The 17,340-nt window shown below is 45.1% G+C and overlaps 1 protein-coding gene across 4 annotated transcripts in view; it reads right to left on the reverse strand.

The window, feature by feature from the left end:
* LAMB1 (laminin subunit beta 1) overlaps positions 1-17,340 on the reverse strand; it is a 72,139-nt gene that overhangs the window by 3,178 nt on the left and 51,621 nt on the right. For 2 of the 4 annotated variants that reach the window (XM_074367668.1, XM_074367669.1), the window contains exons 25-34: positions 14,566-14,935; positions 11,934-12,118; positions 10,754-10,995; positions 8,335-8,538; positions 7,567-7,711; positions 5,962-6,169; positions 5,616-5,757; positions 3,880-4,056; positions 2,396-2,555; positions 1,899-2,209 (exon numbers count right to left, since the gene is read on the reverse strand). In XM_074367668.1, coding sequence (XP_074223769.1) covers positions 2,073-2,209; positions 2,396-2,555; positions 3,880-4,056; positions 5,616-5,757; positions 5,962-6,169; positions 7,567-7,711; positions 8,335-8,538; positions 10,754-10,995; positions 11,934-12,118; positions 14,566-14,935 — 1,970 coding nt within the window. In that variant the 3' untranslated portion in view covers positions 1,899-2,072. Of the gene's footprint in view, positions 1-831; positions 948-1,389; positions 1,809-1,898; positions 2,210-2,395; positions 2,556-3,879; positions 4,057-5,615; positions 5,758-5,961; positions 6,170-7,566; positions 7,712-8,334; positions 8,539-10,753; positions 10,996-11,933; positions 12,119-14,565; positions 14,936-17,340 lie in introns of those variants that run through there. The other 2 variants (XR_012508273.1, XM_074367667.1) reach the window with 2 other exon arrangements.

The raw sequence follows: 17,340 nt of genomic DNA on the forward strand, positions 1-17,340 counted from the left end.
ATTTTCCTTTATGGTCATTATGAAGGGATATATTTTAAAGACGCTGGATTCTGCTATGTAGGTGAAACATACTGAATTTCTTCTTAGGGCAGAGGTAGGGGTGTGTGTGTGTGTGTGTGTGTGTGTGTGTGTGTGTGTGTGTGTGTGTGTGTGTGTGTGTGTGTGTGTGTGTGTGTGTGTGTGTGTGTGTGTGTGTGTGTGTGTGTGTGTGTGTGTGTGTGTGTGTGTGTGTGTGTGTGTGTGTGTGTGTGTGTGTGTGTGTGTGTGTGTGTGTGTGTGTGTGTGTGTGTGTGTGTGTGTCTGTCTGTCTGTCTGTCCCCGAGTCGAAAGGAATTAAGGAATTTGTGTCTCTTTTCTGGGGTTCCTCCCCTCCCATTTCAGGTGCTATTGGTTGCCCCAAACTCTGTCCTCTGATTCCTTCACCAGTCAAAACTTGGCTTTAGTGCTGTTCTTTGAGTGTCCCCACCCCCAATTCTGGTTGTTCTCTAGTACCAAGTGTTTTATATTCAGGGTTTTCAGTTATGTATAGCAGTATTGGTCTGATATGTGCTATTTGACGTTATTGCTAACAGACTCTGCATCTTTTTAAAATCTGAAATCCCAGTATTATGTGAAGTGCTAGTTTATTTAAACCTTAGACACGTCCCCTGCTTTAGGGAGATAAAGTTTCTGATTAGAGAACAGTATTAAACTATATTTCATTAAGTCCTAGCTCTACAGAGACACAAAGTAATAGTTAAATAACTTTAAGCGTTCCTACTCAATATGAGAATGAAATATATCTGGTTGGGAATGAAGTCCTGGGTGTAAAACAAATAAATGTTCACTTACTGTTATTTACTAAGTTCTAAATAATTTCTTGGCTTGTGAAGGGTGCGGCTGTTAGCTGTCCAGTCATTGAGCGGATTAAAATTAATAATTTCAAAGTGAGATCTTCAGTTGTTTAGCTGAAAGGGAATGAGGAGTAGTGAACTTAATTGTACTTCTATCTAAGTAAAATACTTGTCGACAAGGGATAAGGGGGAAGACTTAGTTGCTCCAGCAGATGAGGATGTACAACCACTTCTATTTAGGTAGGAATCCTAAAAAAAGTGACAGAATTAATTGCCTGGAACTGGGCGGAAGTTTAGTTGCCTTACTGTTCTTTTGTTCGGCTCTCGCTTCAAATGCAGCTGTGTCGGATTTGTGGGTAGGTGGTAAGTAGTACGCAGGATAGCCTTGCTGCAAGAAGAATGTGTGAAAAAGCCACTGAGAGCCTGGCCTGTTACCCAGCTAACTCAGCGATAAAGTTGACACAAGCTTGGCAATTGTATTCCAGCTGTTTTCTTTAGCCTGTGGAATAAGTGGTTGGTATATGATTGTGAAATCAAATAAAATATAACAAAATCAGAAATCATAGCATCCTTCTGTATTTTGTGTAGCACTGCTCAGTTGGCATAGCAGTGTCCCCAAACTTGGGCTCAGTTTAATTTAAATGCTCCACCTCCGCAACCTAGCCCTGTTCTAGGTGGTGGTGCTTAGAAGTCACGCTTGCCTAAAAATTGCTTTTTGTTCTCTTTCCTAGAGCGAGGAATACATAACAGGAGTTCTGGAGACTGGAGCAACTGAACAGCCACTGAAATGGTGAAGGTGGCTCAGGCCGCATCCTTCCTCCTTAATCTCCACCTTGGACTCCAAGTGGGAGGTGATTTTGGGGGCGGATTTGTGGAGGATACTGACCTACCAAACAGAAGGGTAATACAGCCTGTTTGCAGAAATAACAGAAGGGAGGGTCCCCATGGAGGCAGTCCACTTGCTTATAAATCCATCTGTAACAAAGACTGTTATTTTCAGTATAAAGGGATTCATGAATGCTAAATCAGGGAAAGTAACAATGCATTTAAGAATTGTACTAAATGTATATTTATATAAAAGCACAGTACTTTATTTTAACTCCATACAAAAAGTGGTGATTAAAAACATTAAATAGATAAGGAGTTTTATTTTGAAGATCATTAAGTCAGTTTTTAAAACGTAGCGATTTGGCTTTGGTTACTTCAGCCCCTTTATACTTACAGCTCCCGCCGCCTGTGTTACAAGCAGGTGCTATAAACAGCGACTTTCTGGCTTATATCTTTTAGGAGTGAACGGACTTCTCCTTCCAATCTTACTAATTCTTGAGCTTTATCTTCTAAATATTTTTGATTGTCCTCATACTTTCTTTCTAAATCTGGAAGATAAAAAGAAGAGGTCTGAGCAGTTACACTATGAAGACCTCGAGATCAAATACCGATCCTTTCTGCCTGTAAGTTAAGTGCCTAAGAGAAAGTGAATCGACTTTTGCCTTTTAAGTAAGCTGCCCTAATTTTAAAATGCTTAATAAAATCATGAGCCTAAGTGAAAAAGAAAAATCTACCTTTCAGGAGTTGCAGCTTGCTGTTTGCTTGAGCCAAAAGCGTTTTTGCTTCATTTTGTAGCATTTCGGCTTTCCTTCGTGCATCAGCCGACTCTTCAGTTTTTTTGGCAATTAAATTTTCTACTTTCTTATACTTTTCATCAAGTTCACCGTCGAGAGTCTGAAGTTCCACATTTAGGCACAAAGAGGTAATACTATTAGTGACATTTAATAGTAGTAGTATAATTGTGGCAAGCTTGGCTAACATAGATAGAACTTGCTTGGTAAGCATTCTGAATTAAAGGCCACCACCAAGAGGACTCTGCTTTTGGGGTTGTATTAGGTCACAGGCTTGGTATTTGTCCAAGGTGTTGTAAGAGAATTGTATGGAGGGAGAGTTTAGAGAAGCAGGTTTTCTCAAAGGTAGGTGTGCTAAGATCCAAATATTTAGACATCAAAAAAAGTTTTGAAAAAATGGGAGGACCATCTGGATCTAGACTAATCAGGAAATCAGAGGGAAAAGGACAAGATTGTAGCACATGTAGGGTTGGTGTGGGTCTGGAAAGATGGTTGCAAGTAATTCTTTTGAAAGACACTGAATAGTAGCGATTGATGGAGGAATTTCATGTCAACGGGTTTTGTTCCTCTTAACTGCACTCAAATTTTATTATTTATGCAGAATGCTCTGTAAGAAGACTACTTGGGAGATTTATGCTTTCAGACCTGTAGGAAACTACAAAGAACGAGAGACAGATGTGACAGTGAACTTTTCTTTCTCTCTTCTCCAACCCAGCAGTGTAAGGAAGTCACCCGTATGTAATGCCTAAAAGCTATAGTAACTTCCAGGAAAAATCTTGACTTCATTTTAATTTATAACTCCCTGTATTCATTTAACAGTTTCAGCACTCCCCTGAGAAGTTTAAAAAAGCTTCTTTAGAGAGAAGTATTTGCTTATACAAATTAAGAAATTAAATGTGTTTTAATGATTACCTGGCTTCTAGTGAAAAATTTGGGTTTGAGATTTTTCACTGCAAAATACACTATGAGAAGCCAGGGGTGGTTAATTCCAAATGAACACAGAAGAGGCGAGATGTGGTTGCCGCCTAGCTGTTCTGTGAGGATGATCTTTATGGCAAACAGTAATTACCTGGCCATTTGAGAAATCTTTAAAGGTAGGGTAGAAAATGCTTTAAGAATTCCTAATTAAAATACAGAAATACAAGCTCAGTATGCCTGTTTAACCGGTAAGTTAAATTTCATTTTTCTAAACTCTTACCCACTTTTGGGATTTAAGTGCTTACATCACACTTAAGGATACTTTAATATCCACTCCCGTTCTTTCCCATCTGTCTCTCTGAAGACTGCTATTTCACAATAGGTCACTTGGGATGTTTCTGATGAATAACCATGTTAGGTCCATGTCCCCTGTTAATTCCAAGGAAGTCAAAGGGGAGAATAGTTGCTCCTTTATCAACATACCTATGAAGTTAGAAAGATTTCCTTACCTTCTTAACATCTTCTGCACTTTGTTTCACACTGTATACTACTTTTTCAATATATTCTGCCTCCCCGGAGTTCTGGGCAGCTTTCCGCTTAAGTTCTTCCACGTTCCTCTCTAGCTCACTGAGGCGCTGGGAGGCATTGAACAAAGTTTCCTCAGAAGCTGCGGTTTCAGATTCAATCTGAAAGTATAAGGTCAGTCATCCAGTAAGACGTTAATTCAAGAAGCGGTAGGAAGTGCTCTGAGTACAAGTTAGAGGAAGATTTCAAATGCTTCTATGCCACTGCTCTGGAAAAGAATTACTAAAAAGAAAATACCATTTCAAGAACAGTTAGTTATTGCTACATCTCATATATTACATTTATTGTTTTGGTAATTCTCATGTAGAGTTTTCCCTTACTGAACCAGGCCCAGGTAGCTTGATCTGTTGAGAAAGCATTTTAAGGGCACCTGCAACCTTTGGCTAAACAGCATTCACCAATAAGCAGATGTGGGTGAGGAGACGGCTTTTCCACCTAAGTTTCTAAATTAATGTGGGGGGGAAACTCCCCAGTCACCATTAGTTTTTTTCCATCAACTCCAGTAGTGGCGGTTATACAACTTTTGAAACTACCTGGAGAGTTAAAACTGAGAGGTTACTGTAGGGTTGTGAGATGGCATGTGGCCTGGGAAGTCACAGCTGGAAGCTATAGATACTCAAAATTATTTAGGGAAAAAGTGTCTCATCTGGGCAGCTGGTGAGGAGCCATGCTTGATCTCTCTTCAAAGTACTCCATAAATACTGATTCTTAAATTTAAGAAAGAAAAGTGGCTGGGGAGCTGTCTGGTCTTAGTTTACTGACAGTAAATAGAATAGGGGAAGATGGGTTTGTATCAACTAATGGTGTGGAAAGCAGGTTGAAACCCACCTCCCAGGTTTTAAACATTAGGGGTTGTCGGCTTGAGAAGGATAAACACCAAGTAACAGGAGCCTCTAATGTCACAGTACGTTCTGAGGAGGTGAGTGTGGATGAAATGAGTCATCATTTTTACCTGTTTTCGTAACAAATGAACTTTCCTAAAATTGGAAGGAAAAATTTGCCTACAGAACAGTTTTGAAAAATGTTTGCATTACTTTTGAGAGATGAGATTTTTAGAATACAGCAGACTAAATCCATGTGAAAAATTTTAGTGGGGATCTTAAATATCTGGGAGACTCTAAGGATATTTTGCTTATAAATTAATTTTTCAGTGCGTTCTGAACAAGACTGTTCAGCTGTAAGATCTCGGGTAGTTTCCTCCAAAACTGGGTATTGGAAGCAGACATTTTGACCTTTGTTGCTTTCCAGTGGTTTTCAAAACTATAGTAATGTTTCTGTGAATGAGCACCCAGTAGGTCTTGAGACACTGGTCTTAATCATAGAGTTATTTTGGGGCTGCTTTAAATAACACAGCAGGACTTTTCTAACTTGGATTTGGAAATTAACACTATGGATCATACTACCGAATAAGGCTGTGTGACTCCTTGAAGGAATAGGAAATTATGTTTTTATCTTAGGCTTTTTTTGGAGCTGAAAATGAAAGGGGGCTTATGTTTGTCTTCAGAGTCCTTTTTCTTCCTCGAAACTGTTAACACTTTTAGCATCTGTTTAGCTATAAAGGGCTCCGTCAATGTTCAGTAGTAACTGACGAGCGCACTTCTCTTGTGCCAGACTGCGTGACTGTTTTCTGACACACACACAAGTGACTGCCAGCGCTTACTGAAGTCAGCAGGTTCTGGGTTCCTTGGATGTCTTCATCTGCTTGTTTAAGGGCCTTCTCTGCTGCAACCTGGGCCTTTTCTGCTTCTTCCAGAGCTGCTTTCACCATTTCTGCCGTGACTTTAACATCTGTTGCGCTTTTGCTGAGTGAAAGAATGAGACAATACCTGTGAACATGAAAGTACTTCTCCTCAGAAGAGAACATTTCTTCTGAAGAACAGGCTTCCCAGAGAGACTCACAACTCAGAGAGCACTTGTAGAAATTTCACTAGTTAAAGAAACGCTTTTTCACTCCCTGCTGGATACATGAAATAAGCCCCCCTAGCTGCCATGCTGTGTTCTGATACCTGGCTCTTTGAGCTTCCTCTAGCAGCAGCTCAGCTCGGGCGATGTCGGCAGCGCTCTGCTGTAGAATGACCTCTACTTGAGAAAGGCTTTCAACCCGCTGACGAATATCTTCTGTCAAGTTCTGTAACTGCTCAGGGGTGCTAGGCATTTCCATTCGCAGCACTTCATTAGCAACGGCTTCAATGCTGTCCAGATCAGCACTGTCCTCTGTTAGAAGTAGAGATGTTCCCGTGAAGAGGTGGAAACCGTGGATGGCTCCCCCATTCAGACACGGTACGGCGGAGGGGGCTAGCGTCTGACTGTCTGTCTGTCTTGACGAGGAGGTGGCTAGTGTCTCAATCTATCTATCTTTCTGTCTGGAGGAGTCTAGTGTGTCTTTCCTTCTGTGTGTCTATCTACTGGAGAAGGAGGCTAGAGTGTGTATGTCTGTCTGTATATCTATCTACTGGAGGAGGAGTCTAGTGTGTGTGTGTCTACGTCACTGTCTATGTAATAGAAGAGGACAAGGTCGCTAGTGAGTCTGTATCTTTCTGTCCGTCTATCTACCTGTTGGAGGAGGAAGAGGTTAGTGTGACTGTATCTTTCTGTCCGTCTATGTGTTTGTGTATCACTAGAGGAGGAGGAGCGGTCTAGTCTGTCTATCTATGTGTATCTACTGGAGGAAGAGGCGGAGGCTAGTGTCTTCCTGTCTGTCCATCTGTCTAATGGAGGAGGAGGTGGCTAGTGTGTCTGTATTTATCTGTATGTCAGCTACCTGTCTACTGGAGGGGGAGGAGGAGGGTTGTGTGTCTCTTTGTCTTTCTGTCTATCTATTTAATGGAGGAGGAGGCTAGTGTCTATCCAATGGAGTAGGGGGAGGCTAGTGTGTCTATCTGAGGAGAAGGTGGTCAGTGTGTCTCTCTAATGGAGGAGTCTAGTGTCTGCCTATGTTTCTTTCTGAAAAAAGGGGGCTTCTGTCTCTATCTTTCTACCTGTCTGTGTGTCTCGAGGAGGCTAGTGTCTAAGTGTGTTTCTGTGTGGAGGGAGGAGGTTGAGGCTGGTGCCGCTGGCCATGTATTTTTTTGTCTGGAGGAGCAAGCCAGGCTCTGTCAGTCTCTATCTTTTTGTTGGATGATGGAGCAAGTACTGTGTCTATTTATTTTCTATTTGTGTACAGAACACTTAAGGTATGTAACTGTCTATCCATATGTGTAAGATCCTGTATGTAACAGGATTACAAAGCTTTGGGGACAATGACACAAAGTCCCTCCTTCGAGTTATGGTTCTGACATTATATGTACGTCTCTAACGCACATTCCTAATTTAATTCTCCTATGTTCGACTTCTTGATTTTGCTACATGGGTATCACCTCAAGTGTGTCTGTACCTGCATAAACAGCCAGTATGTACACACAGATACATGTGTTTGTGAGTCAATAAAAACATTTCTTAAGATGGATTTTTTTTTTTTTTTAGGTGGGGGGGAGTATTTTACTCCCTGCCTGAAGATGATTTTGTCTAAAATGCTCATGTGAGTTATGGTCTCTCAGACACAGCCACCTATAAAACCTGTGTATGTCAAGATAGGAAGAAATGTGTAAAAGTAAAATGGAAAAGTTCCTTACGAGTCAGGAAGTTCCTGATTTGCTTGATTAGATTCCTCAGGTCCTCATTGCTCTTGTCCACTTTTTCTTTGGTAGCGTTGGTTTTCAGTAGCACGTCCTGAGCATTCTGTTTCGCTTCATCTGCCCTCAGTTTTGCTTCAGAGACCTGGATGTGAGGAATGAATTACCCCTTCAACAATGTCACTCTCTCTAATGCAGTGAGAATATCATACACGGTCCAGAAAGTGATGTTGAAAACCTAAGCACTGGGAATCACGGCTTTTAGAAACAGATGTCTCCCACTTAAACATCATGTATTTTAGTGTAGACTGGAAGTATTCAGTATACAGATGCCTATAGCGTATTCTCTTATAGCTAGGGCTAGCGTGTAACCGTTTTTTTCTGGTTTTTCACTCCTCCAAAACATTTGGTGACCTATAAAATTGCTTTAAGTCTTTTTATTGGGTACCAACAGATACTTCAGTTAACATGAGGTTAATACTTGTCACTTCCCAAGACTAAAGGCTCAGTTGCTCAGTACAGAACTTTTGAAGTACAGCTGGGTGCATTCGTAACCCTGGACCCCTGGTTAGTAACATGGTTATCTCAATTATGAGAAATAAGCAGATTCTTAAGCCACCTATGAATAAAAGCCCCTCTCTTTCCGTGCCCTCAGAAAAACTTACGCTCTTTTCCTTTTAGTCCACATGTAGAATGAACTTCTCCCTTTCAGATCCTCCAGTCCCTAACTGAAATCCAACAACCACAGCAGGCCACGCACTGACTTACCATCTTGGAGAGCTGCTCCACCTCCGCCAGGGCGCTCAGGACATCTCGGTCAAAGTCCATGGCCTTCTGCCAGGCACTGTGCGCAGCAGTGACCAGCCCTCCGCAGCCGGGCCCCCCACACTTCTTGTGTCCGTCGTCGGTTCTGCAGTTCGGGCCACCACAGTCCGTCTCGGAACAGGAGGCCCCTGGAGGCGTCCCACATGTCTGCAAGGGCCAGGGGTGGGGAGTGAGTCTGTGGCAGCCTCACAGCCGGACAGGAGCTCCTCAGCCAGGGTGCTTGAGAACAGCGTTCAGGATAGCGAGGAGCAGAGAGCTTAGGAATAAGCTAACCTGCCTGCTTCCAAGGAACCCATGACTGCTTACAGCCCTCCATCAGTGCCTTCTGCCCTAATGACCTGGAACACCATATGGGGTCTGTGCGGGGTGCGCACATCCTGCGCTCTGTCGGGCTTAAGTCCGCCGGTATGGAAGCCACAGGATGCTTCCCCTCTCCACTAACCAACTGGGTTCACCAAGAGGAAAAGTTTTGAGAACCTTCTTTTGACGTAGCACCATGTTAACTGTTCTGAAAAGGGTGGCATTAAAGGCCCATTATCAGCCTTTTAGTAACTTCCCGTCTAGTTAGGCAGACAGGATCACTATGCACAACAGGCAAGAACAGGTCAGAAGCAGCAAGTTATGGGAAAACACACCAAGGAGTGACCACTGAAGGCTGTAGTTGGGGAAGGAGGGTTGGCTGTTGGGATCTGAGCAGGGGAAGTGGGGGGATAGTCCAGATGGGAAACGAAGAGAGAAAATAAAGGTGGTCCTACTTTTTCCAAATAAACAACCCACCCAAATCCCCCACGGATGACTTCATTATTACCTACCAGAAACTTCCAAAGACCAAGACTTGGATGTAGCATATAAAAGGCAAATTGAAAAAAGTTTGCTATATGATGGAAAAGCCTGAGCAGGAGGAAAAACTATTTGGGGCTATCCTTTTGTGAACAATGCGCAGGCTGAGAAGAGGCAAAAGATACCCTGCAGTGAATAAAAGTTAAGAGTTCACAGGACACTCCCAAACAAGGAAAGTATTTTTTTTTTAAGTTTTTTTGGAATCAGGACAGTTTTAACTTAATAATTTCGTGATAATTATGATCCCATTATATCTTTAAGTAATAAATAAAATAGTCTTTCACATACCTGGTTTAGAGCACATAAAAAGCTTCAGGAAGTAAGTTTATTCTGCATGCTGCAGAATCACATGAGCCTTAAGCCCAGAAGCGTTATCTCTAGGGATGCTTTCTTAAGACACAGTAGAATATCTGCGTTATGTCAGCAGACTGGCAGGCTTAGGGGGGGGAAAAAGCACCACGGGTCTAACTAAATACATACAAAGGCAAAGCAGTGAAGGTATGTGAAAAACACAAAGGGGCAAAAATCTCTCCATGAGTGGCGACAGTGTGGAAGCTGCTAACAAGTGTCCTAAGGTAATGAGTATGTAACTGTGGAGGCATCAATTAATTTGGTCGCGATACAGTACGTTTTTGCCTATTTAAAGAGAAAGCCAGAGGGAGGGAGAAGACGGGGAGGGGGACTGTCACTAAGAGAACTGTAATCCATCTGAACTCTTCCCAGCCTCCTGTGCACCCACCTTCCCCCTTCTTGTCCTGTTCCCCTGTTTCTAAGCTAAGGGAGCACAAATAAGCCTTACAAAGGGACATAAAAAACAGCCTCCAAATTCTCTCCGATAGGTACCCGGCCATGAAAAACAATAAGGAAGCAAGAGGAAGAAGCAGGCTGAGTCTGGCTCCCCCCCCTTTTTTTTGGCTTTCTGCCTGATTTTCATTAAACTCAATACTCAATTTCATTTGGCTCCAGAGTTACTTTTTAAAAGCTTCTGGGAAATGAATCTACGTTCTAGGCTGGACCTGAGCCTAGAAAGCAGCTGGACCGGGTTAATCTTCACCAGGTAAAGTCACTGGGACAAAGGCACATTTTAACTAACACCCACCCGTGAGAAAAATTCCTTAGCTCCCTTGAGTTTTTTAGGAAGTCTCTCCCAGAATGATTCTGAATTGCTCCACTCGGAGTTTGCACTTCCAATCAGAACAAAGTATAAAAGACACGTGCACAGTCTAAAAAGGATGGGGTTTAAGTAAGGAGTCACCGAGTGAATTCAGCAGTGTGGGAGAGGAGCCCGGATTCTTTGGCAGAACCACAGAGCAACTGCTGGAAGAGAGAGAGGGCTGGAAACCCACATGCTGTTGTTTAGAATCTGGCGGCGTCATGGCTGCCCCACACTGGGGTCCAGAGACCAGAGCAAACAGCTTCACTCCTGCTGACTCATCTGCAGAGCGGACAGAGTGAAAGACAAAGCAGGGCACTTCTCCCCGCTGCAGCAAGACAGCCTTGAGGCCAAACCCTCAAACCTTACCATTTCGGCAGCAGCTGAGAGGTCTAGACTTTGAAGTTTGCCTGCCAGTTCATCCAGGAGGCGGGACTGTTCCTCCTGCCTTTCCCTGAACTGGGACTCTCGCTCCATCATCAGGTCTTCGACTCTGTCTCGAGTGAGGGCCGACTGCTCCACAGTGCTGCTGGGATCTGTGGTGGAGGCGTTCACCCTCTCCTCCGCCTCTAGAGACATCTGGAAATACTTGGTAATGCTATCCAAGGCACCTGGGGCATGAAATGAGATTGCCCACAGTTAATCCCCATGGACCCAAATCTCCCCATCAAGCGATGGCTGTATGTTCCAGCCCTGAAGTGACTGCATAGTTTTGTTTTAAAATTCAAGGAATAAGATTTTTATGAAAAAATGTAACTTTCCTCTCATGATCCATGAATATACTGAGTCCCCTTCAGCATGTCTGGCTGTGGAAGATGCCAAACATCTGGATTAAAACATTAAGTCAATCATTCAGATGTTGTGTCTACACACAGGCAAGCATCCAGTTCTAAGTAGCTAGTGTCAGGCAGGCTGTCAACATGTCCAGATGAGTTTTTCCTTTTTCTCATTTAACTGTTTAGATCCACTCAAATGGCTGATACATATACATAAAACAGCACGCCATGTTTTGGCTTTAAGAATCTAGCCAAAAAAAATTAAGCGATCCTGCATAAAGCAGGATGGACAGGGTGATCTGACAGTTTTTACTTTCTTTTGCTTTTTGGGGGAGGGTCCTCTACTAGGGCCTACGATATCAATACAAGAAGGATTTGCAAATGTGATTTCCTGATCAAGTAACATTCTTGAATATAAAAGGATTTGCAGACCAATCAACTTTTTTCTTAACAGTTAAGTTCTTCACTATTCACAAAGGCCCCTTTCCAAGAGAAGCCAAGGAGGTTAACCACTAGCTGGAAACGAATCAGGAAATAGTCCATCCGAATGCAACAAGCACTGCTCGCTCCAGGCGACCCCTCCTGTGTCAGTCTGTGCCCCACGTCCCAAGTGCGGACTTTAATCCTCATTTGTGCCCCAGACTCAATGAGAAAAGGCTTTAAAATGATTACAAAGCACTTAATTTTTTTCCGAAAGTGCTCTATTACAAAAGGTTAGACAGACAGTTAAATCCATTGTTCAGGATTATGACTTCGCAACCCCACGTACTCACCCCGAATGTCCGAGTTTTTGATGAATTCCAGTTGCTCAGCAAGCTCTCTCACCGTGTTGTCTAGGCTCTCTGCTTCTGCCTGTAGAGAGTCCAGCTCTCTGGCTGTGCTGTTGCTTTGCGAAGCTGTGTCAGACAATTTCACTTCTACTTGAGCCATCTTTTCGGTAACATCTTTGGTTAGCTTCCTGGGAAGAGAAGGGTCAATTTACTTGCGCAAAATCGAAGGGAAAACATGAAGTCTCATTTTCACATTTTCTGCTAATACTGTATCCACCACTCTGTGATTTCAAACCAACTCAGTCGTTTGTAACAGTTCACCTGTAAGTACTGCTTTTAGTCTCCTTATCATTAAGAGACTATATTAAATCTAATAATTTTTCTTTCTTCAAAGACTTTGAAGAAAAACCCAGGAATGCCACTCAGCTGTGATGTGGCAGGTGGGTGAGCTGAGGGATTCCGAATACCTGGTGCAACATGAGCACGGACTCAGAGCATGGAATCCAGCTCTGTGCATAAGCAGCTTCAGCCTGCACAATCCCATACACTCAGACCTAAGTGACTCCAGTGTAGAATTAAGCCTCCCAGCCACCAGCCAAAAATGCTCTTATCTGAACCTCAGGGATCTCCTTCAAGATGGGACACACAGAAAGCAAGCCCCACAGCCACCACCCCAAAGGGGCTTTGCGTACACGCCCCCACTCCTTCAAGGATTTGTAGGTTAGGTGACATTTTATAAACCCAATGGCTTTTCTTCCTGAAGCTAGTTTCTGTTATCAGTGCTTTGCTTTGATTCATCTGTTGATTCACAGAAGGCTTTCATTTTTTCTCAGGTCTCATAAAACGTAACTTCAAAAAAAAATCACATCTAATATTGTATATTTTTAAATAATGCCACTTTGGATCCTAAAACACACATCCTTGGATCTTGTGTTGAAAAAAGATTAATGAAACTAGTTTTCCTGAGATGATTACAATACAATCTGTCTGATGAGATGAGCAGTGCAGGTAGCAGCAGGGCTGTTTCAAGAGTGCGACCTCTCTTCCGGCAGACTCTGGAAGGGTACCAGACTATTTTGTTCTACCTTAGTGCATGACAGCAAGGCCAAGAAATCACTTCCTAAATGGCCTTGCCCTCAGACCACAGCCTCCAAAAGCTTGTTATCACTACATACAGGGAGGCTGAGCTGTATCAGACTTTTTAGTGAGGTGACACTCCTCATTGTGTCATCGCCCTGCATCAGACATCTCCTAACACCCCGGCCAACCACGTGACCTTGGGCACAAGATCTGAGGCTTGAAATCAGGGGACCAGGGACTTTCAGTCTAGAAGGTCTAGGAAGAACCCGCCACCAGGTACTTGAGCTGGTGTGTCAGCTCTTAGCTTCCTGCTTCTCACACATAGTGCTGAGATGCAAAGTCCATCTGGCTTCTTAGAGATGCTGATTCAAGCCCCATCACACAAACACGTCCCTGCAGTTCCATCCTGCTGTAACAGCAGCTCGGCGCACATAATTTAGCTAAGTGCCCCCACTTGTGCCAAATGTCAGGTCTACAATAAAAAAACCCACACTGGGAGTTCGAAATTTGTAGATACTGACAGGCATATGTAGAACAGATAAGATTATACTGTATAGCACAGGGAAATATATACATGCTCTTGTGGTAGCTCACAGCAAAAAAAGTGACAATGAATATATATGTTCATGTATAACTGAAAAATTGTGCTCTACACTGGAATTTGACACAACATTGTAAAATGACTATAACTCAATAAAAAAAAAAGTTAAAAAAAAAAACCCATAGTATTTGGGGAAACAAATGGCTTCACACCCTTTCCTGTTTTGTCCTTTAGCCTAGGTTTTATGCTGGTTTGAGGGGTGAGGGGTTCTCTTTGGCAAAGGGAGCGGCAGTGTTTGAGAGCCGGAGAGCTAAGGCTCTCACGGGGAGTTTGCATCCCTCAGCTCGGTTCTCTTGTTTCTTCTGGCAAAATAAACTCCTTGCAGCCAGAGAGACGATGATCACCCAGAGAACGGCTAAGAGGAGGAATTTTCATTGTAGAAAATTTCTTACAGTTAGAGAATGAAGCTCTGCTTTATGGACCAACAGCTCGGCGATGGGAATCACTATGATAACAACGTAAATTTACAGTGGTTTTTTTTTTTTTTTTTTTTTTTTGCAATTAGATGATCATTTGAGAGACGAATCCTTTTGTTCCTCTAAAGGAAAGGCAAATATTATCCTCCCCTCCTCCGCAGGAAAGAAGAGGGAGGTTCAGACATGGGTGAGTCACTCAAGCTCACCAGCCTGGAAAGTACCAGAGCAGCAACTCCATGAGGGGTCCTCCGTCCCCGAATCCGGCATCCTCACCGTCGTACTGCCAGAGAGCGTGGTCTGCAGACAAGGGTGCTGACGAAGAATGTGACAGGCACCCATCCTGCACTGCAGTCCCCACAACTGTGGTCCCCAGCGACACGCCAGCGTTCACTTACCCACACGCCCAGGGTCACAGCTGTGGAAAGTGCACGCCCGGCACCAAGCACTAACCCCGCCTCCCGATGGAAGCACCGAGCTGTTGATTCATGAAGTTCAAACCACACCGCGAGCTGTTCCCTCGGGCTCATCAGCTACTTACTCTGCTTCCTCGAAGAGATTCCCGATGTTTTTCAGCGGCTCTGCGGCCGGGCTCTGGGCCAGGATGTCTCTGACCTCATGGACCTTCTTCTCTACCGAGTCCACGGTCTCCCGGTAAGGCCCGATCACGCCGCTGATCTTCAGAGCCTTGGCTTTCTCCAGGAACTTCTGGGTCCTGTTGGTCAACTCAGCGATGATCAAGTCCCAGAGAGCAAAGCACTGGTGGCAGGGTGTGCAGTCGGGAAAGACCCCCGAGTACCCTCGAGTGCACCTGTCGCAGCGTGGACCCTCCACACCCTCGACGCAGACACACTGGCCAGTGGACTGGTCACACTGTGGCGTCTCAATGCCCCTGGGGTCGCAGTCACAGGCTAGAAGGGGAAGAGCAATGCTGGCTGATCCACTCGATCACAGACCACAGAATCTCCAGCCGCCATCACAATGGCAAACTACGTAAAAGGTCCACGACAACTTGCCAACAACCCTCAGAGGCTCCTTCCAGAACACTCATGATCTCAACCCCAGCTAACTTTTTTTTTTTTTTTGCAAAAGAGTGGAGCTGATTTTATTCAACAGTCTCATTATAAAAATAACCAGAATGAGGAAGGACCCTGCCTGACGTCCCCACAGCCCTGCAGGGGCAGTCAGCTAACGCAGGGAGCCTCAGGGCGAGGCAGCGGGCAGAGCTCTGTACGGGAGGCCTGGCCTTGGCTAGTTCTGTCCACTCTAACCACCGTCCTCCGCCCCCTGCCGCTGTGGTAGACAGCTCAGGTCAGGTCTCCCAACATCGAGCATCCTTCCTGCCCTACTGTTAGGTCCTCAACAGGAAAAACTGTCCTGGAAACTTCCTTCCAACCAGCCATCCACGAAAGTAGAAATTAACAGGTGACAACTCGAGGAAGGATGGGCCACCCCAGAATGGCTGGGTGGACATTCCTAGATGGGCTGTCCCTGGGCCGACGAGGTTCCCAAAGAGGCCACAGCAGCTCCCCCAGGGGGGAACCAAGGCTGAAGGCAGTTGAGGCTGTGGTGGGCCCAGAGGAGGCCACTGGATTTCATTCTGAAGAACCTAGGGGCCCCCAAGGGTGCTCCCTGGGGCTGTGGCCACCAGCTCACTTCTTAATTAGAATCATTTTCTCCCCGTGAATATTTAGTGTACAAATAATTTACATGCATCAACTCATCTGATCCTCACAATAACCCTACGGGATCCAGGTGTCATCATAATCAGCTTCCCAGCCATGGAAACAGGTTTAGAGAGATCACACGACTGCCCCCAAGTCTGCCGGCAAGGAAATGGCGGAGCCAGGATTCTAATTCAGCACTTTGCATCTCCAGTCCGTGCTCTTAAGCTCCGTCCTGCCTCTGCCTCCCTTTTATCTGACTTGCCTGTGCAACCTGTCAGGACAGACAATTCAGGTGACCCCCTCGATGACGTGAGGCCCCTGGCCTGAGATACAGCAGTAACCAGCAGCTCCCTACACACCTCCCCCTCCTGGTCACAGAGCAGAACAGCGGACACTTGGTGCAATGCAATCAACTTGATAGAAAGAAAACGAAATCAGAAAGAAGTCTCAGGAATTCTAAGTATGTGGTTGAAAGACTTCCCGATAAGTATAATCTAGCTCGTGGGCACCTACCACTGTGATACCCACTCCCAGCACTGAGAGCAGAGGCTCGGAAAACGTCAGACGTGATGGAAGGGGCCTTCGGAGCCCGTCGGTCCCCACCGCTCACTGGCCCAAGAGGGCTGGCATCTTAGGCAGAAGCAAAGGAACACAGGGTGAAACTGGCACTGCTGGCCGATGGACTGGGGCTGAGATGCTGCAGCACTGAACCCCGGCTTAGAGTCCCGAAGCTCAGGTGACTCGGCCAGTTTCATGTCGACACGTGACATTTCACAGTGCTTGCAGCGTATTCGAGTAACAAAGGGCTGGAACCCACATCTCACCTCTGGCCTGAAATGCTTTTGGGAGAAAATGTGGATAAAAATAAAAACAAATATCTTATTTCCCTGACTAGACGAGGCCCCCAGGGGCACAGGTACGCGCACCTTAACCCATTTTTCCACTCTCAGCTCTGAGCACAGGGTAAACTTGCAAACTGGAGTCCAATGGGCTTTGCCAAATGAGGCTCTAACCTCACTTTTGGGAGAGGCACCCGGGAGACAGAGAGACACGATCCCCATAAAAGAAAATAATCCTAAGACATGACGTCAGCTGTGGCAAAGCACAGCAGAGCAGGACTCTCTCGGGCAGCTTTACGACACCTCCTCGAGTCCGCAGCTCCAGCTGCCTGTGAAAGACGGAAAAACAAAGCATCTTCCAGAACCAGTGTCACGGATGGTCCTGCGAAACACAGCATGTCTCAACTCCAGACCCAGGAGGACGCGTGTGTGTGGCCCATCCCATCCACATGACCCTCCCTGCATCCTGCCTGCATTGCTAGTCGAGCTTTTTCACTGCCTTTGTTTGCCACCTACGATGACGCTGCAAGTTCTTAGGCAGCCAGCTGGGGCGGCACAGTGTCGCGGGAAGAGCCCGGGCTGCCTGGCTGTGGGTCCCGCCTTCCCCGCACCCACCGGTGAGACTCGGGGCGCTGCAGAACTGGGTCACGGTGCCCACGTCTGCAGAAGGGGTGATGATACCTACCCTCCCGGGCTTGCTTGCAGGTAGATACACCTTAATTCTCAAGTATTCAGAGGAGCGTGTGGCCCACAGTAAGCACTCAATAAATGTTTTCATTATGTTCACTGTGTCCAGGCAAGGGTCTGGTG

The sequence above is a fragment of the Camelus bactrianus genome, chromosome 7 (genome assembly GCF_048773025.1).
Source record: "Camelus bactrianus isolate YW-2024 breed Bactrian camel chromosome 7, ASM4877302v1, whole genome shotgun sequence".
NCBI classification, from domain to species: domain Eukaryota; kingdom Metazoa; phylum Chordata; class Mammalia; order Artiodactyla; family Camelidae; genus Camelus; species Camelus bactrianus.